General features: G+C 53.0%; 2 protein-coding genes across 2 annotated transcripts; both read right to left on the reverse strand.

The window, feature by feature from the left end:
- Nucleotides 1–8132: 8132 nt before the first annotated feature.
- C7H6orf15 (chromosome 7 C6orf15 homolog) lies at nt 8133–10767 on the reverse strand. Its single transcript, XM_075978699.1, has 5 exons — nt 10701–10767; nt 9905–10516; nt 9703–9823; nt 8469–8601; nt 8133–8144 (listed from the first exon to the last, which is right to left on the reverse strand). The coding sequence occupies exons 1-5, from the start codon at nt 10765–10767 to the stop codon at nt 8133–8135; spliced, it is 945 nt and encodes a 314-aa protein (XP_075834814.1).
- A 3994-nt stretch (nt 10768–14761) lies between these two features.
- Cdsn (corneodesmosin) lies at nt 14762–19126 on the reverse strand. Its single transcript, XM_075979332.1, has 2 exons — nt 19042–19126; nt 14762–16940 (listed from the first exon to the last, which is right to left on the reverse strand). The coding sequence occupies exons 1-2, from the start codon at nt 19124–19126 to the stop codon at nt 15394–15396; spliced, it is 1632 nt and encodes a 543-aa protein (XP_075835447.1). The 3' UTR covers nt 14762–15393.
- Between the last annotated feature and the right edge of the window lie 6704 nt (nt 19127–25830).

Raw genomic sequence — 25830 nt, forward strand, 5'->3', positions numbered from 1 at the left:
GCCAACTGTGAAGATTCTGAGCTCCAAGGTTTTCAAACCGTGCATCGCGGGCGTCAGGAACATTTTCAACAATAAAAGATTTCAGAATGCAAAATTCCCACAAATAAATTCAAAATCGAAGACCTAGCGAACTAGGATGCTTCTAGTCTGTGCTGCTGCATGCTGGCATCCCAATGCAGCCTTGGCAGGAGCACACAGTGTTCAAACCTGAGCTCACTGTCGGAAAGACCAACAAAGGCTGCATGAAAGACCATGAAAGACCGACGCTCATGTTGCAGGCTCTTCTACGTGACGAACCGCACTGTTTTCTCTCTATATACACTGTTTCTGCTCTTACAGATCATGACAGTTTCATGATGGAAAGCAAACACTTAATATTTCCTTGTCATTCCTCAGAACGTAATTATCAATTAGTCCATCTCCAGACAGCATTAGGTTAGACAAGCTACCGAATCCATCTCGCCAACGTGCTCTCTGCTCTATTCTAAATAAGTAAATAAGGAGTAAAGTTACATATACAAAACAAGTCTTTTAAGATAAACTTGTTACTATGAATGTTTGATTTCTATGCCTACCTTCTATAAATTTGTAAATTACTGCCTATGTGTTTGGTTTGAATGCCTATTTTTCATACTCATAAACTCGGGATGACATAAACATTTCTCAGGTGGGTATGGAAGATGGCTCAGCAGGCAGAGGAGCTAGCTGGCTGCCGAGCCTCAGAAGTCCAGTTTAATCCCCAGAACCCACATGATGGAAGGAGAAACCCAGCCTCTTCCTAGTGTCCTATGACCTACACACACACACACACATGCACATATACACACATGCACACACACACACACACACACATAAACATGCACACATACATGCACGTGCACACACACACGCAAAATAAATAAATTTTTAAGACTTCCCATTCAAACAAGAGTATTCAAGTGGAAAAAGCTAAAGCCTGTACTAACATTATTAGAAAAATGCTCCAGACATCCAGTAAGTTAATAAACCAAGACATGATTTCAAAACAAAACTTAATTAGTTAAGGCGCTGGCAAGATGACTCAGTGGGTGAAGGCACTTGCTGGCAAGCCTGACGACCTGAATTTGATTCCTGGGACGCTAAACACGGTTGTGGCAATACAATATTCTGTCCAGGACAGACAGCAGGAAGTGACAGAAAAGAGGAAAGCAAGACAGCAAAGGAAATAAATGAGCCGTGGGTCCCACCGCAGCGGCAGGGGCTTTGGAGGCCAGAGCTCGCTCTTGCTGGGGCCCTTGCTAGATTCAGCCCGGAATCCCAGAGGCTCCGCCCCCGCGGTTCTGGGCTGCAGGCTGCGGTGGACACTGCCAAAGGCCGAGCTCCTTCTAACCATCCTTCACCAGAGTAGCCCTGGGAAATCAGATGAGGCCCGGAGCCCACAGCTCTGGAGAAAGCCAGGCACGGTGGTGCACACTTGCTATCCAGTACTGCAGAGGTCAGGGGGTCGGGGCCAGCTTCAGCTACCTAGTAAGACTGTCTCCAAACAAACAGAAACAAAGTCTGCAGGAGTGAAAAGTGAGTCATTTATTCCTCTTTGGCCTAAAGGAGAAGTCTGAATGGCTATTTTACCTTCAAAGAGTAAAAGCATTGGATTTTCTTGGGGGAAGGGACGGGGCGGGGTGGGGGGAGCGGAGATAGGTAAGCTTCATTGTGACTGAGTTATAGGAAAGAAGCTGTGTCCGCGAGACACCACGGATTATGAGGGAAAGAATGGGCAAACGGGGAGACCAACGGCTGGTATTTTGAAACACTCACATGCCTGGGTTCTGGATACCCCCATAGTGTCAGCCCACGGTGCCGCCTTCGGCGGGCAGAGCCTGCCCTCTAGTGGCGGGGCCCGGGACGACAGGCGCTTTTTTTAAAGCGCAGGTCACCACACCTGCTCTTACCGAATAGCCATGGGGGAAATTAATGATTATAGCCTTGGCAATGGGGAAAATTAATGATTATAGCCTTGGCAATGGCTGGAACAGCAGCTCCGCTAAGCGAGTCCCGCGACTCATCATTTCATCCCTGCCAAGACGGGAGTCTTATGTCCCGCCAGCCGCGAAGTGCGCCCGTACCATGGCCTCCCTGCTCAGGGCTCTGCTGCCTCAGGCTTGGTCCCTTGGTCAGTGCCATCCCCTGGAAGGCTTACAAATCACACGTGGTCTTGCCTTCTAAAGCCACAGGGCTACACCGCAAGCCTCTACGGCAGAGCGGCAACATCGTCCCGAGACTCTCACCTCCGCAGCCAGAAAAGAAACTGAGTCGAACTCAGGATTATTGCTGGGTCGCCAGTGCCTGGCCACTTAGCTACCAAGGTAAAATGTTTTCACCCATTGTCCGGGGTGCAAGCGACCTGGGAAAGCTGCCAATCAGACCCTCCGAATGATGACCATAAAGTCAAAGTCAGAGAGGGGAATACTTGGGGCAGAAGATCACAGGATCATTTACACGAGCCTTGATTTAACATCTAAAGCCAGTGCGACCCCGTGCTGAGCCTCTAACGTGTTAATGTCGGGTGGCTTCCTCCCGAAAGCCCTATTACGTAGGAGCTCTGACTGTCCCCATTTCACGGATAAGGAAACTGAGGTGGAGAGCTTATGCCTGGCCCATTAGTTCCATTACCAGAGCTGTAATTATTCAAAGTCATGAGAAAGGTAGCATGAGCGTGGGGAGGTGGCCAGGGGTCAGGACACTCACCTGTGAGTCACCTGCAGATGCATGGGCTTGTCTGTTTGGTTGTTCTGCTCTCATGGCAAACCACTCTGCATGGCTCTTGAGAAAGAACAAAGTTAGGGGTTGAAAAGACAGGTGGGGTCTGCCCTGTGTAAGATGCCAGGTGCCCTTGGCCCACCTTCAAGCCTCTGAATAGAGTGAGGAGGGCAAGGCCAGCCTATGGTCTAGACGCTTTTATTTACCTGCTCCTCCCTGGGGTCTCTCCAGTCTGTCCTGCAGCTGCAGACATAGACCCCTGCTCTTGCTGAATTAGTAGGTACTCTTGAATTGTTAACAAAGAGATTTTAAGTTAATACTTGACTGTGTATGCAGATGCACATGGGCCTGAAGGCAGAGGGCAACCTCAGACGTGGTTCCTCCTGAAGCGCTCCTCATCCACCTCGTATTCCGAGACAGCATCTCTCATTGGGATCTGGGGCAGGATGGCCAGCCAGTGAGCCCCGGGGACCCCAGGGTCCCCAGTGCTGGGGTTTGCAAAAATCACTCTCCATTACAGTCAACTTAAAAAAAACAACATTATTTTTATTTTACATATATGTGTGCCATGTGCATGCCCAGTGCCCATGGAGGCCCAAAGAGGACACTGGGTCTCCTGGAACTAGAGTTAAAGATGCATGTGGGTACTGGAAGAACAACCAGTGCTCTTACCTGCTGAGCCGTCTCCAGCCCCAACACCCAGTTTTTAATGCGTATGATGGAGATCAAGCTCACCCCTGTGAAGCAAGCAGCTTACCAATAAGCCATCCTCCCAGCGCTAATATTTTTTTAAAACACCAGGGACAATTCAGATTCTTTAGTTTTCCCTTTGATCCCCGTTTCCCATCCCCCCCAAGGCTCCCCAGACTTTGTGAACTAGAATCTAGTGGGTGGATGGACCATTGATTAGACAGAGGAAGAGGTGGGCGGGTGACCGGGGCAGGGTGCAGAGTGACCCGGCTTTAAGGCCAAGTCACTGGCTAGGTCAGCAGGCGGGTCAGCGGGCAGGGACCTGCAGTTTATAGACTGATTCTTTAACTCAAACATTTTGAACGCCATTCCTGACGTCCATCCTTGCCCAAGGCGAGGATAAGGCACAAAATCGGTCCAGACAGTGGCTGCCCAGGACTGACCCTCTGTGTGAGCTCCGAGTCTGCAGCCAGCTAGTCTAACAGGGTGTGATGGCCAGCTGGGAGGACTGGCCTTGACGGAGCCTGTCCCTGAGAGAAAATTAGGAGGCTGCCTAAGCTCCAGGCAGGAGTCACGGGGCTCCCCGTGTGAGAAAGAAGGGAACAAACAGGAAACAAATTTAATAATTACACAGAGGCACCTCCCTCCTGCACGCCCGAGATTGAGCCCCACAGAAACATTTGAGGAGTCACTTCCTCCCATGGCGCAGGAGTCGGCCCCTGGCAAGCTTCAGGCACCGCAGCTGTCCTGAATGCACATAGTACATTTTCCCTACGGAAGCTCCCTTCTGAGGGCACCCCGATCTATTTCCTCGGTCACCCACACTTATCCCTCACAGGCCCTTCACCATTCCAAGAAATTGTCTGAAATAGTAAATGTGGGGTCGGAAGACAGCTCGGCAGTTGAGAACGGGTAATGCGAGGACCCCAACGGGAGGACCCCAGTGGGAGGACCCCAATGCGAGGACCCCAACGGGAGGACCCCAGTGGGAGGACCCCAATGCGAGGACCCCAACGGGAGGACCCCAATGCGAGGACCCCAACGGGAGGACCCCAACGGGAGGACCCCAATGCGAGGACCCCAATGCGAGGACCCCAATGGAAGGACCCCAGGTCAGTTGCGGCACCTCCATCGGGGGACTCACAGCTGCCTGTAACTCCAGCTCTCCCTGATCTTGTGTCCTCCTCCGGCCTCCACAGGTACCTGCATGCGCGTGGTACACTGACACACATGTATACACCACTTTCAGGAGTCAGTCCCCTCCCTCCACCACGAGGGTCCGCGGAACTGAACTTAGGTCACATCTGTTACCTAAGTTACCCGATGTGTCATCTTGACGGCCCAAGGGAGACTCTAAAATACTTTGTATGAGCAGAAGACAGAGGCTGCAAGTTTTTAAAAACCTCTCTGAAATCTGTGTACCTAAAAAGAAGAATTCTATTCTAAGCTGGCGTGGTGGTGCAGGTCTTTAATCCTAGCATGAGGAAGACAGAGACGGGTGGACCATCACATGTTCAAGGGCAGCCTGGATGGTCTACATAGCAAGACCCTCACTCAATAATCACGATAAATCTGACAAGAAAGGAATAAAGTACGAAACATGGAAAACACTGTGCTAACAGACGATAAAGCTTTGTGTGATCTTACATGAAATGCTTCCGATAGACCAGTTCACAGGAACAGAAAGCAGGTAGCCTAGAACTGGGCAAGGGCTGTTCTCAGGGGGCCTGGGCAGATAACAGTGAGTTAAAGATCTCACAGGGTCCCCAATCTATCCTGTATCCCCCTGGTCAACACACTGGTGTCCTCTCAAAGAGAGGCCCAGGAACTCATCTCAGCTCTTTCTGGAGTATGGGGCCACCTTCAGGGTCAGAAGTTCTCACTGGGGTGACAGTAACTTCAGGGTCAGAAGGTCTCACTGGGGTGACAGTAACTTCAGGGTCAGAAGGTCTCACTGGGGTGACAGTAACTCCCTCCACCCTCAGTGTACTGGGAACTGAGTGTTCCAAGGCTAAGGCAATTCTCTAACCGTGTTGGGATTGTCTAGAGATTTCCTGCTTACAGACAGCCAGGCCCAGGTCACAGAGCCCAGTCACCAAGCACGTTCAACGCTGAGACCCGGGAAGGCACTGGCACAGAGGTGACGAGACTCACTAGCCCAGCCAGGCTGTTTCCACTCATCCCTCATGTCGGTGAAGGGCCAGCGGTCTGGTTTTTATGTTGCCTATCTGTAGACCAGCACCTACGTCTGTTCCTCTGCCCGCTTCCATCTGCTGGCTGGCATTCTCCTTTTGCTTTCCAGGAACTTGTGAAGACAGCAGAAACGTGTGTTTTCTCATGGGAGTGTTTGTCAGGTGCAGGGTACCGTCTGGGTCGTGAAGGCCTGTTGGGTTCGGGATGGTGGGTGGGTAACTAGAGCTTCAGGTCCCATGTAACGTATACAACTCAGAGAATTTGGGTGTGTTCACAGATTGGCCGGCAGGCAAGTCTATGGGGGGCATTATATTGATTAATGATTGACGTGGGAAGGCCCAGCCTATTGTGGCCATATTGTGGCGGGTGCCAGTCCTGACCAGGTGGTTCTGGGTTGTGTAAGAAATGAACCTAGTGAGCCAGGGAGAGCAAGCCAGTGGGCAGCCCCCTCGCATGGCCTCAGCTTCAGTTCCTGCCCTGCTTTTCCTCCGTGACTGTCTTAGTTTGGGTTTTTCTGTTGCTACAACAGAGCCCTGCCTAACAAGCAAGCTGGGGAGAGAAGTGTTCATCAGACTCACACTTCAGCCTTGCCGTTCGTTACCGAAGGAAGTCGGGACGGAGCTCAAGCAGGGCTGGAACTCGGAGGCAGGAGCTGATGCAGGGGCATGGAGGGGAGCTGCTCACTGACTTGCTTGCTCAGCCCACAGGGATGACACCACCCACCATGGGCCCGGCCTCATTGATCACTAAATGAGAAGATGCCTTACAGCTGGCTCTCATGGAGGCGTTGCCTCAGCTGAGGCTCCTTCCTCTCTGGTGACTCTAGCTTGTGTCTAGCTGACATAAAACCATTCAGTACAGTGACAGATTGTGACGTGGAAGTATAAGCCAAATAAGCTGCCTGTAACTCCACCTCCAGGAGATCCACGCCCTCTTCTGACCTCATTGGGTACCACACACTTATGGTGCACATACATTTTTGAAGGTAAAACACTCATAGACATAAAAATAAAAATTTTAAAGACCACTCTGACGTGATTGACCACAGCTCCTCAGAACCCTCTGCCACTGGTGTCTCAGATTTTAGGGGTTTTCAGCCATACTTGCTAAGGTGAGCTTCACCCCCTTCCCTCAGTGTTGCCTAACCTGCGTGCAAGCCCTCGGCCCACCCTGTTTGGGCCTCCGTATCTCCCCTGTACAAGGGTCACGGCATCGCCTTGCTGAGGGGATTTCTGGGGGAGATCAGCTGGAAGGATGTGTGTGAAACACCCTGACCATGATCTGGCACACATAATAAAAGTTAGTTGGTATTTCTGCTAATTACATCCGTATCCGAACACTCCCTGGATGGGTGAGGAGGAGGAGGCTGAAGTCACTGCCTCTGTCATCCATGACCTGTGTGAGTTGCTTCACAACTCTGTCTCTGCTTCTCTGTTGGTGAAGACGAATCATAAAACACATTCGTCACAGGTAATGACGAGGGTGAAGTGATGAAACATTGCGAGAGCCGAGAACAGATTCAGGAGGCTCCGGGAAGGACACGGCAGCAGTTCCGATGAGGCCCTGTGGAGACTTGGGTGTTAGCTACCGTAGCACTTCTGAGAGAACTTACAGAGAAAAGCTTTGTTTGAGCCCACAGTTTTGAAGGTCATCCCTGTTGTCTTGGGGTCTGTAGTTGTCTTGGGCAGCCATCAGGGAGCACGCTTCTGAACCAAACCTCATGGAAAACCAGGGAACAAGGAGAAAAGAGGACAGAGTCCCCTGATCTTATTTAACAGCAGCCCTCCCAATGACCTGATGTCCTCCCTGCTAAACCCAGCTCTTAATGCTTCCACTGCCACCTAAGGGCGCCAGGACGGAAACCAAATCTGTAATACATGGGCCTTTGGAGACCACACTTGGTACAGTGTTGCCTGCAGGTGCATGAGAATGGATAGGTGCATAGCTGGATGGACGGACGATGGATGGATGGATGGATGGATGGATGGATGGATGATGGATGGATGTAAGGATGGATGTAAGGATGGATGGATGGATGGATGGATGGACAGACGATAGATGGATGGGTGGATTGATGGACGGATGGACAGACAATGGATGGATGGATGGATGGATGGATGATGGATGGATGGATGGATGGATGATGGATGGATGGATGGATGGATGGATGGATGGATGGATGGATGGATGTAAGGATGGATGTAAGGATGGATGGATGGATGGATGGACAGACGATAGATGGATGGGTGGATTGATGGATGGATGGACAGACAATGGATGGATGGATGGATGGATGGATGGACAGACGATGGATGGATGGATGGATGGACGGACAATGGATGGACAGATGGATGGATGGATGGACAGACGATGGATGGATGGATGGACAGACGATGGATGGACAGATGGATGGATGAATGGACAGACGATAGATGGATGGATGGACGGACGGACAGATAGACAGACAGAGGACTTGCTGACTCATTCGGTGTTCGCTGAGTGCTTGCCCTGGCTCAGACACTGTCCTGGAGGTGCAACAGCGAACAGATGAAGTCTTTGTCTCACTGGGACAATTATAGTGAGTCTGTGACACAGACCGATAACTTAAAAATGCATTAGGAGCGACCGGAGCAAGGCAGGCAACTAGAATGAGAAATGAGCTTGCAGGCCTGAAATGATCTGTTGAAAAAGAAAAGCTTAAACAAAAAAAGCCCCATAGTCTTCCCCAGGACTGAGAAAAATCAGGAATCCAGGAGGGAAGAGAGTTGGGTTGAGGCGACAAGAGAAAGGTGTGGTCAGATAGGGGAAAGATGGGCTTATGAGGAAGTGTTCCAACAAGGATTTCTCACCACAGACACCAGGACAGCATGTCCCACTCGGGCAGGTGGCTCCCATCCCTTGGGCCCCACCTGCTTCTCTCCTACAAGTTGCCCAGCCTCCTGGATCTGGGGTGATGCCAGGCTGTCCAGAGGGTACACACACCTGGACCACAAGGGCAAAGTACACAGTGGAGAAAATGCAGTCACGTCTGTCCCCACTGACGGCTGTCTTCTCCTTTGTAGAACCCCCCCCCACACACACACACACCCGCTGCCCTCACTCCTGTCCTGGACCAGGATGCTGAGCTCCTGGGAACTCCAGAGAGTGGAGGGAGAGACAATAGCCCAAGCAGAGGAAGGAGCTGTGAACCAGAGAACAAAGCAGCAGATGCCGCCACCATGGTTGCTGGCTCGGGGGCCTGACTTTTCTTTTCTCTCGTCCTTTATCAGAGCTGAGGTTTATTCAGCGGATGTTCAAAGTCTGCGGCTCTCTGCACACAAAGCCCTAAGTGATGCATGATGCGTGTGAAGGAGATCAATGCACCCTCCATTTCCAAGAATCTTGACCGTCTGGGGAATAAAAGATAAATGTGGGCCACATGACCTCACCAGGCCCTGCGTTCTGTGAATGGGAAGAGTTGGGTTTTTTGTTTTGTTTTGGTTTTTGGGTTTTGTCCCTTCTGGCCTGGTGCCAGCTGGATGGACCTCCTCCCTCCCTCCCGCCACAGGTGAACTCCCAACTCTTTTCCCATGCTTCCTCTTCAGGGCCATTCCACCAGCTGGACAGGGGTGAAGGTGGAGTGGGCCCACCCTCTCAAGTACCTGGATTTTGATCTTTCTCCCCCAAAGATGGGGACAACAAGATGGGCTATACAGGGACCCAAGAGAGACAAGGGGAAGGCTAGGAAATGAGGGGCCCCAGGTGCACTGCCGTTACTCCCAGAAACAAAGACAGGGAGACACATCAGATTCAAGAACTGCTTGCGTTTATTGGCGACCAGCGTAGATCAACAGAAGAAGCGTTGAAAATGGGGACAGAAGGGAAAAGCATGTGACTGAGCCTGACTGAGCTTCTGCTGAGCTCTATTCCCACTGCAAACTGGGGTTTGGGAGGCTCCCCGAAGAGCCAGGGGGTCGGACTCCAGGAGGAAGCTGATTGGGACCGGAAGGTCGGACTCCAGGAGAAAGCTGATTTCTACCAGGAGGACGGACTCCAGGAGGAAGCTGATTCCAACCATTGCCCCCCCAACTTCCTGCAGGATACCGGCCATTACTCCCCCAGCTACCTGCAGGATACCGGCCATTACTTCCCCAACTTCCTGCAGGATACCGGCCATTAGCCCCCCAGCCTCCAGCGGGATAACGGCCATTACCCCCCCAACTTCCTGCAGGATACCGACCATTACCCCCCCAGTTGCCTGCAGGATACGGACCGTTGGGCCCCCAACTGACTACTGGGTGCCGACCTGCTAATTGACTATTGCTACCCCATATTCCAGAAGGGAATGGCATGGGCCTTCTTCCCCACCCGGTTCCTGCCCCTCCAGCTCCCCAAGATGCACTGGGACTTAGAATCCCCCAAGGAAAACCAGGCAGTAATCTGTGGATGAAGTACAAGAACGGGTGCTGGGCGAAGGCTTCTGCCTCGGTTCTCAGCGGACTGGAACCAGGCTGTACAGACTCTGAGTCCTCGGGTCCATAAGTTTCGTATGCGGAGGAAGCCATAGGAAGAGGTCTGCCTCTGGAAAGGTATGGCAGCGCTTCTGGCAGCGCTCGCTCCAAGCGGTCCTCGGCAGCAGCCCCCATCCCTTGCCGAGGGTCCTCCTCGGACAGCCAGAACTCCATGGGGTACTCTCCCCAGAAGGGAGGCTGGCTGGGCACCTCAGGTAGAGCGCCATCTTGTAAGAATCCAGGGAACCTTGGAAGAACCCGCGGTGGTTCGTGATTCACAAGGTCAGGCTTGGACTGAGGCTGTCCCAAGCCCGCTGTCTCAAGCTTGAAGAGGCTGGCGAAGGAAGGTTTTCCAGAATGTGGAGAGATTTTCTCCTCTGGTGCCCCAATGCTCCGTGCAAAGAGGCCTGACGGGGAAAAAATGGAGAAAATGAAGCAGACAGTGGATAGGATTTGGTACCAGCTATTCCTTTGACCCTTGCTGCTTCTCACCTCCCTGGGGATTCAGCTGCACACCCGACCACATGTGCAGACTCCTGCCTTTACCTACTCACTAATCCCAGTTCCCAAGGACCCCAGTGCCCTCCATACCTGGCAGATACAGACAGATCAGGAGCAGGCCCAGGGGAGCCTGGCTCCCACCTGCAAGGCCCTGCATCTTGCTTGGCTCCAGCAGTCTCCCTGGGCTCCAGGCAGCAGGCTTTATCCCGTTGGTGGGGTGGGGGACAGCAGAAACAGGCTGGGCCAGTGGTTGTGGAGACAATAGATCTGCCCATTCCACCCTCATTCTCGATTCGGTCTGTGGCAACAGGTGTCACTTGAATGTCCCAGAGGAACTGGGTGTTTCCCATACCTGCTTCTTTTCCTTGTACTCCCTGCCCCTTCCTCACCCAGGTGCACTGGTCCACAGGTCACCCCTAGTTCCCAACCCTGCCCTGGCTTGTCTCTACCCAAGCCTTAGGATGCTGGTGTCTTCACCGTCTCCCACGGCAGCAGCAACACTCAGCAGGCTGACTCTTGGGATCTAGAACCTCACTCCAGCACCCCTTGTTTATATATCCCCACATCGTCCCCTGGATGCCGACAAGCTGGACATCCTGGGGTGCAAAACTTCCCCCATCTGAGGTGCTCTTCCTGTGTGAAGCCCTTAACCTGGAGAAAGAGCTTTGTCCCCCTGAGCCTATAACAAAGCCCCACAAGCTGACGATTCCCAATGCAATGTAATATTGTGGGTTTTGTTTTCATTTTGTCTTTTGTTTCATTTGCTTATTTGTTTCCTATTTTGCCTGGTTTTCTTTGAGGAGAGTGGAGTTGGGGTAAGTTAAGACAGAGTCTCACTATGAGACTGGCCTCAGACATATAATCCTCCTGCCTCAGCCTCCCAAGTGCTGGGATGACAGGCATGTGCTGTCAAAGCCCCTGTAATCAAGCTTGTAAAAGATTTTTAAACTGTTTTTGTTTTTTTTTAAATATTTATTTATTTATTATGTATACAATAGTCTGTCTGTGTGTATGTCTGCAGGCCAGAAGAGGGCACCAGACCTCATTACAGATGGTTGTGAGCCACCATGTGGTTGCTGGGAATTGAACTCAGGACCTTTGGAAGAGCAGGCAATGCTCTTAACCACTGAGCCATCTCTCCAGCCCCCTTAAAACGGTTTTGTAGATTTTATTTATTTTGTTATTCTATATTATGAGCCCACCCAGGTCAGAAGGGAGCTTTGGATCCCCTGGGACTGAAGTTACAGACATTTGTGGACCACCATGTGGGTGCTGAGAGTTAAATCTTTTTTTTTTTTTTAAATATTTATTTATTTATGATGTATACAATGTTCTGTCTGTGTGTATGCCTGAAGGCCAGAAGAGGGCGCCAGACCTCTTTACAGATGGTTGTGAGCCACCATGTGGTTGCTGGGAATTGAACTCAGGACCTTTGGAAGAGCAGGCAATGCTCTTAACCACTGAGCCATCTCTCCAGCCCCCTGAGAGTTAAATCTACATCCTCCGGAAGAGCAGCCAACTCTCCAGCCCTTGTTCTATTCTTTTGTAGCCCTGGCTGTCCTGAAACTCACTCAGCAGACCAGGCTGGCCTTGAACTCACAGAGATCCACCTGCCTCTGCCTCCTGACCGCTGGGATTAAAGGCGTGCACCACCACCATCCAATTCCTTACTTTATTCTTAATTATGTATATGCGTGTGTGTGCCTGTGGGGGGGTATGCATGTGTGTTCCTGTGGGGGGGGATATGCGTGTGTGTGCCTGTTGGGGGATATGCGTGTGTGTGCCTGTGGGGGGGTATATGCATGTGTGTGCCTGTGGGGGGGGGAATGTGCATGTGTGTGCCTGGGGGGGGGGGAATGTGCATGTGTGTGCCTGGGGGGGATATGTGTGTGTGCCTGTGGAGGGGGATATGCATGTGTGTGCAATGCCCAGAGAGGCCAGAAGAGGGTGTCAGACTCCTTGAGCTGGAATTACAGGTGGTTGCCATGAGCCTGATGTCAGTGCTGGGAACCAAAGGTGCTCTTAACCACTGAGCCAGCTCTCCAGCCCTGCTGTCATTGTTTAGAACAAAAGTCCAGAACGTGTCTTTCTGAGTTAAGATCAAGGGATCTAAGGACTGACTCCTGTCAGTCGCTCTAGAGAGACTCCACTCCTGGCTGTTTTCAGTTTCCAGGCCCCACCCCCCTCCCCATGCTCTCTTCTCTGTCTTCCAAGTTTTTTTCCCACACTCTGTCGTCTGGCTCCCTCTTCTGCCTCCCAAGCCCACATGTTAAACACTGTGTTTATACTGGGCCCACCCGGATAATCCTGGATAATCCGTTTATGGTAAGGTCAGATGACTAATGACTTGAACTACTTCAGGAGCCCTGTTTCCGTTTGCGGAGTAACCTGACAGATTTGTAAATTCCAAGCACTGGGATGGTGACATCTTTGGTGGTGTTGGTGTGGAGGTGACATTCTGCCTAATGCAGGTGGTCAGACGTAGCCAGAGAATATAAGAGATGGGGTCCGGGCGGTGATGGTGCACACCTTTAATCCCAGCACTTGGGAAGCAGAGGAAGGTGGATCTCTATGAGTTCAAGGCCAGCCTGGTCTACAGAGCTAATTCCAGCTAAGGCTGTTGCACAGAGAAACCCTGTATCAAAAACCAAAAAGAGAGAGAGGAGAGAGAGAGAGAGAAAGGAAGGAGGGGGGCTGGGAAGATGGCTCAGCAGTTAAGAGTAATTGCTGCTTTTATAGAGGACCAGACTTTGGTTCCCTGCTGTGGGATAATGCTCTTGTACACTGTAAAGATTTGTCACTCATATTAATTTAATAAAACATTGATTGGCCAGTAGCCAGGCAGGAAGTATAGGTGGGGCAACCAGACTAAGAATTCTGGGAAGAGGAAAGGCACAAAATCAATCACCAGCCGGACACAGAGGAAGCAAGATGAGAATGCCTTAGTGAGAAAAGGTACCAAGCCACATGGCTAAACATAAACAAGAATTGTGGGTTGATGTAAGTTGTAAGAACTAGTTAATAATAAGCCTGAGCTAAGAGGCCAAACAGTTAATAATTAATATAAGTCCCTGTGTGTTTCTTTGGGACTGAATGGCTGTGGGACCGAGTGGAGCAGAAACTCTGTCTACAGTTCCCAGGACACATATGGAGGCTAACAACCTCCCTTAACAGCAGTTACATGAGATCTGATATTCTTTTCTGGTGTCTGTGGTCACCAGGCATGCAGTCAAAGGGCCGTGACTTCAACCTTGTTGCACTGGGGTGATGGGAGCTCATTAGTGATTTGTCTAGTTTTAAATGGAGATGCTATGGTTTGCATACGCTTTGCTGGTGTTCCTCTCTAGTCTCCAGGGTGGGGATATTGAGAGATGTGGGACTTTTAAGAGGTGGGGTCTAGTGGGAGGTAGGAGGGAGATTAATGGAGACTTGTCAGAGTGAATTAGCACCCTTGGCAAAGGATTTCTATTGGAAGAGTGAGCTTTGTCTCCGATGGCGTGCCCCAGAGCATCTGATCACTGGGAAGCCTCTGGTCCTGAACTTGAAGCTTCAGCCACTGTGGTCGGCACCTGCTCTCTTCTTCCTAAAAGGAGGGGAATGGGTTTGACACTGGGGCAGCAGGAAGCTCCCTTTCTAAAAGCTTTGAGAGCCTTGCACATGGAATAAGGGCCTTCCTATAGGGACACCCACAGCCCTTCCTGCGCTAGCGTCTGCCACAGCCAACTCAGGGGTGAGGAGGTAGAGAGGACACTGTAGGCTCTGTCTGTCATGGAACCGTGTTAACTAGGCCAGTGAGTCACCAGGCTTGGTGCACTGCAGCACACTGGGATGTTGTCTTCCTCTCCCCGCCCCCAGCGCTCAGAACACCCAGGCTCCTGTTCAGTCTCCAGGAATCTGCCTGGGCTGGTCCAGCGTCCCAGAAACTCAAGATCGACTCTAGGGACTCCCAGAGAGGACGGTGTTTAGAGGTGAGGCTCCTTAATGAAGGAGAAGCCTAGGTGGGAGAAGAAAATAATGAGGGCTTTTTGGAGGAAAAGAGAAGGGGAAAAAAGAAGGGGAATAGAGCTGAGAAGTGAGGCGTGGAGAGCAAGAATCCGGACACCGGGCAACTCTGACGTCTCAGTTCAATCAGTATTTATTGTTTTCCTTCTCCGTGGGAGGAGGCGTGAGACAGAAAACACTAAACCAAATTACGAAGAGAAACTGGGAACATGCGCCCTCCAGAGGCACAGGAGGTGTACTGCCCAGGTACTAGAGAAGGGACCTAGGACTCCAGGAAAGCAAAGAGTTTGCACAAAGTTCACAAAGTTTATTGAGCCCTGTCCAGGATCCCAAGAGAGCCGGGAGTCTGTGCCAGGCTCTGCCGATGCCCTGGGGGTCCACACGCACAGGACAGTATCTGTGGTAACCTAACAGGGGCTCAGATGGCGAGCAGAGGAGGCTCGGGTGCGTTGGGAGTGGGTCTGGTAGGGTGGAGAGGTCACTGAGAAATGCGGGGTGATGGGCTGGATCTCGCCTTATTTGGCAAACGGGCAGAGGCACGGTTGACTTGGAGTGTTTCAAGGACTTCCCAGTCAAGAACCCGAATAAGTGAGCTTTAAGGTGGGTGATCAGGCAGAGAGGGCACCACAGCGGAATGGGAGGGCAGCACCAGGAGAGGAGAAAGGGACGGAGTCCACCATCGCCGGCGCCGAATAAGGGTGACCAGAGCCTGCGGCACAGGGCTCTCCTGGAAGGCGGGCAGGAAACATCTTCCAGTTGGGAGATGGCTGGCTTGTGTGACTTAAGGCTTGTCAAGTGGCTCTCCCTGTGGCAGGAAAACTTCCGGATCTGCCAACTGGGGCCCCAGAGGCTTCACTTGAGCCAGAATGTCCCGGATGGAACGGCAGGGCACCTTTCCAGGGCTGTTGAGACCACAAGGCTTGACTACCACGGTGGGGACAGACTGAGGAGAGCCATTCAGACCTCCGTTCAGTGTAGAGGAGGAAACGGAAAGGCAGGGGTAGCCGGGAGAGCTAGACTTGCTGCCGCAGGGCTGGAGGACAATTTTGCCGGTGGAGAGGGAGGAGCTTCCCCCACCGATGGAGCCGGTGCCTGGTGGGGAGCAGGGCCCCTGGGAAGCACCGCTGCCGCAGGGCTGGAAGGAGGTAGAGGAGCTGCTGGAAGTGATCTGAATTCTCGAACCGGAGCAAGGCCCCTTAGAACCGACACCACAGGGCTGGACTCCGCCACTGCCCACGGGCTGGAACACGATGCCCGAGGCTGGGTAGGCATTGGAACTGGAAGAGCTGTAGCTGGGGATGATGGGATTGCCGGAGAAGTACTTGCCCTCCGAGACTGGGGGCCCAGCCGCAAAGGAGGGGGCCCCTGGCGAGCCCTTGACAGGGTTGTCCTTGGTGAAGTAGCCCACGGGGTAAATTTTACCCCCACTGTAGGTCATGCCTGGGGCCAGATAACTGTTGGCAGAGCCACCCACCACCTCGTAGCCGCCATAGGGTTTCTGGACAGAGGTGATGGGAGGACAGGGCTTGCCCGAGGGGCCGCCGTTGCTACAGGGCATGCCTTGAAACCCTCCAGGACCACCAGAGCCGTGTTGCTCCACCACTACCACTACAGGCCTCTGCCCGCCCGAGACGGTGTGAGAGCTGGAGATGTAGGGCCCGGAGTGTGTGACGACGGGACCCCCACTGCAGGGAGAGTCGGGCACGTTGGAGCTACAGGGCCGCTGGTTGGAAATGCTGCTAGACACCACGGAGCTGTGGGAAGTGTAGGAGCCTCCCGACTGGAAGGTGCCTGAGGTCTGGCGGGAAGAGCTGTCATCGGTTGGCAGAGCAGAGCCATTTCCTGGTCCCTCCCGGGTACTACTTCCTGAGCTTCCAGACTGAGAGCTGCTGCTTACCCAACGGGAACTGCTGCTTCCTGTCTGAGAACTGCTGCTTCCTGTCTGGTAATGGCTGCCTCCTGTCTGATAGCTGCTGCTTCCTGAGTGGGAGCCACTGCTTCCTGAGTGGGAGCCACTGGAGTGGGAGCTGCTGCTTCCTTGCTGAGATCCGCTGCTTCCTTGCTGAGATCCGCTGCTTCCTTGCTGAGATCCGCTGCTTCCAGACTGGAAGGAGCCAGACCCAGAAGAATAGGGGTTCTGGGAATACCCTGTTCCTGGTTTAAAGATCAGAGATCCTGAAGAAGCTCCCTGGGAACTGCTGGATCCACCGTGGCTGCTGAGGCTGCTGGAGCCAGCCTTTCCAATGAGACAAGGGTTGTTGGGAGAGGTGATCCTCGTGGGGTCCTTACAGGGGTCTGAGAGCGTCCCGATGCTCTTCGCCAAGGTTCCTGGAGGAGAGTAATGTCTGTAAGGACTAGATTGAAACGGGCTCCCCGCCCCCAGTTGTCTGCCCTGTCTCCACAGAGGAACCCAGGCAAGTTCAGAGGTAGAAAAAGGAAGAACTGGCTATCGTCTGTGAAGGAAATGAGGGTGACAGGGTCAGGGTAGTTTTATTGTTCTAGCTGTGGGGATTGAGGGCAGAGGTCATGTCTTCGATAACAACGGATGGTAAAACTCTGAAATGATGGACATCAAAGGAGCACCCTTCAGATTGGGGGGGGCAGAAACACCGGTCAGGAACGAGACAGAGTGAAGGGGGGGCAGGACGATCGCGGGTCAGGCCGTAGAACCAAACAGAAGAACATAGAAGGCAAAGCAGGGGTCGGGGGCATAGGCGGAGCGTTGGCTAGCATGCACAAGACCGTAGGTTTGGTACCACCAGAGGAGGGGGAGGGTGTGCGGAGACAGGAAAGGGCAGAGGTGCCGCTTACAGAAGGCGAGCACCCGTCATAGCTGGTACTCTGTCGCCAGCTCCCTAGTGAGAGTCCAGACTGCAGAAGGAGTGGGTCAGCAGGGTGCCTGCTTCCTGTCCCAGCACTGGCCAGGCCAGCAAACCTTGGGTGGGGGCCAGGATGTGGGGGCACTCATCTGTTGCTTCAGAACCTGCCTGTACCAGTGTGACAGGACACCGCACCCTAAGCCACCCCTGCTGTCCCTGTCCCAGCCCAGGGAGCCCATGGAACCCTCCTCCCCATGACTATCATCAGCCTCCCTCTCTCCCACCCAGCCATCACACGCACCTGCTGCCCCCATTCTGGCTACCTTGGGCCGTCTTTAGACCTGGACCTCTGTCCTCTCCTCTGCCCTCCACCCACTGACGCTCGGCTCCTAGCTTCACACTCCTTTGGCCTCAGTCTCTCTGTAAAGCTCTCACCTCTGTGTTCTGCCCACCCCGACCCCTTCAGAGCCACACATCAACAGGTGACTAACCTTCTCTGGGTGATATAGTCAAAGAGGCAAAGAACGTCATGCCCTTCCCACACAGCCACCAGGAAGGCCATTTAATAGCATCTCTCTGGACCACGTGTCCAAAAACAGTGAATGAGACATGGCAGTTCATAACCAATATTCATGTTAGAGTGGTCCACCAGCAGCCAGTCTGCTGTGGTCTGCAAAGTCCCCAGCCTCATCTCCAAAGGCTCTGGTGTACCCCACAACAAACCCTCCCCGCCTGTCCCTTCACCCCTCAGTGTGGGATACACATCGCCCAGCCTGGGCTCAGGATCCTGGATGCCCTGCTTCTAACTGCAGTCTGAAGCCAGTTTCCTTCCCCTCAGGCCTTCCGGATCCTGAGCTGCAGAGTGGGAAGGGCAAACTATCACACAGGTCTCAGAACATTAGTGTGTGGAAAGGGCTGGCTACAGTCTAGCGTTTCAAAAGGCTCTAAGCTGAGCGTTGTGGTGGTGCTTGCCTGCAATCGCATGTCTGCCGTCTTAGCTCTCAGGAGGCTGGGCTACAAAGCAAGACCTTGTCAAAAAATTACACACACACACACACACACACATATATATATATATGATATAAAAGGGCCAAGTATATAGTAGATCACTTAACAAGCATGCATGCATGAGGCCTGGGGCTTAACTCCCAGAACCTCAGTAAAAATAAAATAAATAAACGCAAGTTAATTAATACATCTAAAATGCTTGTAAAAGGCGGTTCTGGAAATGGTAGCAATTGTTATTCCTATAAGACACCTAGATCCTATCTTCTAGCGGGGCTACCGCCACTCCCACCCCATCTAGAACTTCCAAGCTGTGCCATTTGATCTGAGATGGAGCCTGGGGTTTGACGATAGTCGCCTTATGTCTAGGCTTCAGAAACAAGCTCAGAACATTTACATAGGACTTGAGGATGGCGCAGAGGCAGAGCGCCTGCCTGCTCAGCCCCCGTGGAGCAAAGGAAGTGTCCAGACAAGGATGAGGAGCAGTCCTAGTTAGCCTGTGCCCCTCTCCTGGACCCTGTGCTGCAGGCCCTGGATGGCCCCCAGCCGCTCTGACCTAGCCCTGTGTTCCACGCTGTCCCTCTCCCAAGGCCCCAGACTCCTACCTGGTAGAATGAGACTGGCCAGCAACAATGCCATCAGCCCGTGCCCGCCCACACACCCCATCCTGGGTGCCCGAGAGGAGCTCATTGTGCACGGTGTGGCCTCCAGACTGACAGAAGCTCACGGACACCGGGACCTTTATGCTGGGGCTGGACATTCTCTGGGCAGGAGTCACTGTGGGGAGGAGGAGAGATGGAGGGGGAGGCTGCCTGAGGGAACTTGGTGTGGCAGGAGGCTGAAGCAATCAGGTATCACATGTGTCTACTCAGCAGCAGTGATGGCTGCAGGGGACCCGAGGCCACTGGGCACGAGCCCCTACCCTGGCTGGCCTTCCCGAGGTCCTCATTGCCTAATCTAGAGCCAGCTGCTCTGCCCTGGGTCCACCCCCTCGAGGGTGGCCACTCTCACCCAGGGACCCAGTCACTCTGCTCTTCCCTCCCTGGCCTGCCCAGATCCCATCCTCCCAGTGTCCCTCCACTGGAAGAAGGGTGGACATTTTAGCTTTCCCTCCTGACCCCAAGAAGCACCCTGCCCCTGCCCGTCCCCAACTCTGCTGGGGCTCACATTGTTGCCCCCATCAGCTTGTTTCCTTGGCTTCCGTTACTCAGTCTTCCCTTCCTGCTTCGGATCTGAAGATCTGCCATCACCCCGGACTCCCTTAGAGCTGCTGCCTTAGTACCAGCCTGCCGCAGGCCTAGGAAAGTGTCCCATCGCCAAGCAAGCCCTTTTCCCTTCTCAGAAGCAACATCCACATACTAAAAACCTGAGGGTTCCTTTCTGGGGGCTCTTGGGACAGTTGGGCGGTGGTGGGGAACCATGGTTACCAGAGCTTGGATGAGGGAGAGGCCTGGGTTGGGACCCCTGTCATAGCTGGGCCTCAGTGACTCACAGGCCGCTCACAGTGCTCACAGTCCCCATCCCATGGTAGTGACCCAGACTCAGGAGGATGAGCAAGAGGCCAATGAGGCTAATTGGGAAGGTGGTGGCCAGGCTGCCCATTAGCCTGCCCCTTGGCCTGGATGGACAAACAGAAAGCATCCGAGGCTTGAGCCTGAGTAAGAAGGGTCGGATCAGCTGCTGGGTCCCTGAAGGAAGAAGGGTCAGAGACCTGGGACCCAGAAAGAAGGAGGTGGTTTCTCCTGCACTAATGTGACCCAGGCCCCACCCCAGCCAGCTACTCACTAGCACTGTGGGAGTATCAGTATCAGTTTGCCCTCCCTCGGTCCCTCCTCCCCTCACTCCTTCCAGAGGTCCCTCTCTTCACAGGGGCATCTCTGTCCCTCCAGCCCTTGGCTTGGCCCCTCCCTTTCTCCCTGCCCTGCCCTGAGTTCTGAGAATGTGGCCTGTGTCATAAAACCCCAGCTCTGCCCAGGCCACACAGGCTACAAATGCTTACAATGGGACTGGTGTACCTCACTGATGCTTACAGTGGGACTGGTGTATCTCACTGATGCTCACAGTGGGACTGGTGTACCTCACTGATGCTCACAGTGGGACTGGTGTACCTCACTGATGCTCACAGTGGGACTGGTGTAACTCACTGATGCTTACAGTGGGACTGGTGTAACTCACTGATGCTTACAATGGGACTGGTGTAACTCACTGATGCTTACAATGGGACTGGTGTACCTCACTGATGCTTACAGTGGGACTGGTGTACCTCACTGATGCTTACAGTGGGACTGGTGTACCTCACTGATGCTTACAGTGGGACTGGTGTAGCTCACTGATGCTTACAGTGGGACTGGTGTACCTCACTGATGCTTACAGTGGGACTGGTGTAGCTCACTGATGCTTACAGTGGGACTGGTGTACCTCACTGATGCTCACAGTGGGACTGGTGTACCTCACTGATGCTCACAGTGGGACTGGTGTAGCTCACTGATGCTTACAGTGGGACTGGTGTAGCTCACTGATGCTTACAATGGGACTGGTGTAACTCACTGATGCTTACAGTGGGACTGGTGTAACTCACTGATGCTCACAGTGGGACTGGTGTACCTCACTGATGCTTACAATGGGACTGGTGTACCTCACTGAGGTTTTTATGTTTGATTTAATATAATTAAATTTAAACAACCTCATGCAGCTACAGGCCTGTCTGGTCCTTCACTTCCTGTGGTGCCTAGAGGAAGGACTGGGAAGGAGAAAGTCCAGGGAGCCCTGCAGAAAGCAGTGACTAGAATATAAGCCCCGAGCTGGGTAATGGACTGGGACCACGAAACAACCGAGGCTTTGGAACTGAGATGACAGGGGTTTAAATCCTGCCCTGTCCTGGGCTTTGACAACCGAGACTTTGGAACCGAGACGACAGGGGTTTAAATCCTGCCTAGTCCCGGGCTTCCAGCCATTTGATTTCTTTCTTCACCTGTAAAGTGGGAGGTGGGGTGGGAGCCCTGAAGTTGGAACCCGAGGCCTTGCTCATATCGGGCTGTTGGTCAAGTGTGGCGTAGCATTGAGTTACTTCTCCTTCTACCAGACTGTTTCTATAATTTCCTTGTTTTAATTTCATGTGGGTGTGTGGTTTGCCTACATGTGTGTAAGTGCAGTCCTTGTGTGTAGTTCCTGAAGAGGCCAGGAGAGGGCACTGATTTCCTGGAACTGGAGTTAAAGATGGTTTTTAGCCTCCATGGAAGGTGCTGGAAATCAAACCCAGGTCCTCTGGGAGAGCAGTTCTCATATATAACTGCTGAGACATCTCTCTAGCCCCCTGGGATTATTTTAAATATTGCCTGCTTTCTGCCGGGCAGTGGCGCACACCTTTAGTCCCAGCACTTGGGAGGCAGAGACAGGTGGATCTCTGTGAGTTCGAGGTCAGCCTGGTCTACCAAGTGAGTTCCAGGACAGGCTCCAAAGCTACAGAGAAACCCTGTCTCAAAAAACAAAACAAAACAAAAAAAGTTGCCTGCTTTCAAAGGTTTGTAAAGATCAAACAGGAAATTACCAGAAAGAGTAGCTTAAATGGGACCAGGGAGTGTCCCCTGAAGGGTGGCTCACTGGCCATAGTTCCCAGTTGCTCTCACCCCAGAGACAGAATAGTGGAACCTGTGGTTCCTCCCCAACCCCTCCCTAGACTCTCAGGCCCCAGCCCGGACCTGGGGAAGCAGTGGAGCTGAGGCAGGGCAAAGAGCGGCAGGGACAAGACAAGGGAAAGGAGCCTTTGTGGTCTGAGAATGTGGGCATCCGCTCTCCAGCATCACTTCCCCGAGTAGGCATCCTTTGTCTGTCTTGTTTTCTTCTTTCACATTCCTCCCTGCTGCTGTCAGACCTTGGCCAAGACAGCCAGGCTGGAGGAGGCAGTCTCTCTCGGCCTCCCGCCAGCTTCCAGCCACCCACGCGGTCACATTCCTCACCTGGCCTCTCTCCTCCTGTCTTCTCTGTCCACCCTCTTCCTATCCCCCCACTGCATGCCCACATCTGGGGCCTAAAAGCTCCGATCAGTTCCCTGTGTACTTACCTAAACATCTGCTCCCCCTTATCCAGTTTCCCACCCCACTGTGTCCATTATCCAGAGCCGGAAACTGATGCCCTGAAAGGGCTGGAGAGATGACTCAGTGGCTAAGAGTGCTGGCTGCTCTTCCAGAGGACCTGGGTTCAATTCCCAGCAACTACGTGGAGGTTCACAACTGTAACTCCAGTTCCAGAGGAGCTGATGCTCACTCTGGCCTCTTTGGTGAACCGACATGGTGCAGTTACATACACACATAGCCAAAAGACCAATGCACATTAAATAAATGTTTTTAAAATGTCAATAATGCATCTGGAAATTTCAGAAGCAAGCAATTTGTTACTTGTAAACTTCCAATATATTACATTGTTATAACTGTCCTGCTTTACTGTTTATCTCAGTGTAATACATTGTAACACATTGAAACCCCAGTTCAAAGGGTGACCCTTTGAGAGGAAGTCCAAATCAAAGGATGGGAGAACTCCAAGGCCAGCCTGGTCTACAGAGGAGTTCTGGAACAGTCGAGGCTACACAGAGAAACCCTGCCTGGAAAAACAAAAACAAAACAAACAAAAAGAACTCTATTCACCTCAGCATCCCCAACCTTAGGGAGATGTGGACAGATGGGAGAAATAGGCTGGCCAAAGAGGAGGCTGAGGTGAGACAAATGACCATCCACTGCCACCGGTGGAGTGAGATAGCCCCTTCACTGGCAGTCCACCCGTGGAGTGAGATAGCCCCTTCACTGACTGTCCGCTGCCACCCGTGGAGTGAGATAGCCCCTTCACTGACCATCCACCGTGGAGTGAGATAGCCCCTTCACTGGCCGTCCACCCGTGGAGTGAGATAGCCCCTTCACTGGCAGTCCACTGCCACCCGTGGAGTGAGATAGCCCCTTCACTGGCCGTCCACCCGTGGAGTGAGATAGCCCCTTCACTGGCAGTCCACTGCCACCCGTGGAGTGAGATAGCCCCTTCACTGGCCGTCCACTGCCACCTGGGGGGCAGAATAGCAGAAATCCTAGAATAAGAATCCCTTAGAGGGGGTCTTATGTGGAGTGGGGTATGGCTGGGGAGAAGGAAAGGGACAAAGAGGAAAAGCTGAGGGGCCTCTCTGAGGCTGCCCAGAGCCCACGGGCTCCTCCCCTCTGTCCCTGAGTTCCTGTCAGAGCCGTCTCTCTCCTGTCCTCTTTCATCACCTGTCCGTCAAGTGGACTCATCTCCAGTCACACGCCTTCCTCTCCCTCCGGTAGAACGTGATACTCCTGCCCACTCCCACTGAGCTGTTTTTCCTGTAGCGTGGATGGGTGGCCCTGACTCACCCACAGTCTTTATCTGGTGGCTCTCAGGACCTGGACACAGAGGGATGGGATTTATCTGCATGTAGAGTCCCTACCAGACTAGGCCCCCTGTGACAGGAAAATGATTCTTAGGGTCCCCATCTCTTCTCAGCCCCCCTCCTGGGAGCACTCTGCCCGCGGCATCTGCAGTTTCTGCCCTGTGGGTGACAGCTACCTTCCTTCATTCTCTTCTTACCTGGACCCTGCAACACGCTGTCTAGGCTTCCAAGCAGGATGGTTCCCTTGGACCTCAGACTCGGGGATAGTGCTGATGTATGTGCTGAGTTCCCAGCACTCCGCCTTGGGAAACATGGCGATGTGGGATGTGTGTGTGTGCGCGCGCACACATGAACTATATACCTGTTCATGTGGGTGTTCTCATACATGTGCACATGGAAGCCAAAGGTCTTCATTGAGTGTCTTCCTCAATCGCCATCCACCTTTAAAAAAACTTTTTTTTTCTTTTTGACTCAAGGTCTCTGTTGCCTGGAGCTCAGTAACTGGCCTCACTGGCTGGATCCACCTGTCTACACTTCCTCAGCCCTTGGATTACAGGCTTTTGTGTAGATGCTACAGATTCAGACACAGATCCTCACGCTTGCCCAGCAAGCACTTTGTTGACTGGGCCGTCTCCCCAGCCCAGCAGCTGACGATGTGTTTTTGGATTATGGGCTGTGTCCAAGCCACAAGACCTCTTGCTGCTTCCCCAAGAGTACACAGTACCTCTCTCTGGATCCTGCACTTCCTCCCCAGCTGCCCCACCCTCCTCCCCTTCCTGCCACATGCGAAGCACCCCACAGGTGATGGAGAAGAGAGAGCAGGGACCCAGGTCTAGCCACCGACTGCCTGCTGGCTCTCTCTCTCTCTCTCTCTGTGCTGCCCTCATTCCTCCCAGATGACTGACTTCCCTAAGCCACTCTTTTCCCTAGTGGATTATAGTTTCCCCCAGGAATGCAGCCCGGCTCTGTTGACAACAGCGCTCACGTGGCTGCGATGAGGAAGGACAGGCCTTTCCCCTGGACCATGAAATAGTCAGATGCTGGAGATGCTGGGCTGGGATAGGGCAGAGCCTCAGGAGCTCTGGTGAGTGTCCCCTCCCTGGGTAACATGTTGCCCCCGGCTGGGAGTCATATTCTGAGAGCAGCTATCCTGTGCTCCTCCCTCAGAAGGTTCTCTGTGGTGTGAGCTGTTGTCAAATCTGTCCCACTTCTGCTCCTCAGCTCCTACGGTCTCTGTCTCCTCTAAGACTGCCCTTGTGAGCCCAGCCTGGCCAGCCTCCATTTTCCACTCTGCCCGTGCCTGTCCTTTTCCGCTTAGCAGTCCCTCGACTCCAGGGGACTCAGGGAGCACGGTGAGGATTGAGTCCTCAGGGAGCACAGCGAGGAATGGGTCAGTGCCAGGTGCATCTTCAGGCTCGAATTCTGCAAGAGAAAGACTTGGCGACCGGCGACCCCATACACCAGGCTCCCTGCACCTGGACTCGTGTCCCCCCCCCCAGCAGCACAGTCACCTGAAGGACAGTCAGGCTCCCTGAGCTCAATACTGGCCCACGCTCCCTGAGCTCAATACTGGCCCTGTTTAAGTGGCATCTAATTTAGCCTCCACTCCTCTTGTCTTGTGAGGAGACAGAAAGAGGGTGTGATTAGCGCTCAGGATAACAAAATATTTTTTTCTTGTCGGCTTTGTGGAACAAGGGCCGGGGAGCCCTGTGCTCACTGCCTGTCAATTAGCACGCCTATTAAATAGTCAGTCTTCCATTGTGCCCATTAGCGCTTGTAATTGGTCACCCAGAAACAGAGGTCCAATCCCTCCCCAGTCAGGACCCATGCACAAGAGAGGCTGGAGGGCGGGAGGAAGGGAGGGAGGGAGGGTCACGGCACAGTCTGCCCATGGTTTCATGGCCTCCAGGGAGGCTGGAAGGACTGGTTTGGAGAGGGACTTCTAGGCCGGGTGTGGCATCCCTGTGGGCCATCACCTCCCAGCTCTTCTGGAGTTTTCTCCCCG

This window comes from Microtus pennsylvanicus, chromosome 7 (genome assembly GCF_037038515.1).
Source record: "Microtus pennsylvanicus isolate mMicPen1 chromosome 7, mMicPen1.hap1, whole genome shotgun sequence".
In the NCBI taxonomy this organism is placed as follows: domain Eukaryota; kingdom Metazoa; phylum Chordata; class Mammalia; order Rodentia; family Cricetidae; genus Microtus; species Microtus pennsylvanicus.

Excerpts from the sequence above, each read along its gene's own strand:
- C7H6orf15 (XM_075978699.1), bottom strand. The coding sequence starts at position 10,767 with ATGCAGGGCCTTGCAGGTGGGAGCCAGGCTCCCCTGGGCCTGCTCCTG. Across the intron at positions 10,517-10,700 it reads GATCTGTCTGTATCTGCCAG|GCCTCTTTGCACGGAGCATT; the intron begins GTATGGAGGGCA and ends TTTCCCCGTCAG. Across the intron at positions 9,824-9,904 it reads TAGCAATAGTCAATTAGCAG|GAAGTTGGGGGGGTAATGGC; the intron begins GTCGGCACCCAG and ends GGTATCCTGCAG.
- Cdsn (XM_075979332.1), bottom strand. The coding sequence starts at position 19,126 with ATGAGCTCCTCTCGGGCACCCAGGATGGGGTGTGTGGGCGGGCACGGG. Across the intron at positions 16,941-19,041 it reads GGCCAGTCTCATTCTACCAG|GAACCTTGGCGAAGAGCATC; the intron begins GTAGGAGTCTGG and ends ACTCTCCTCCAG.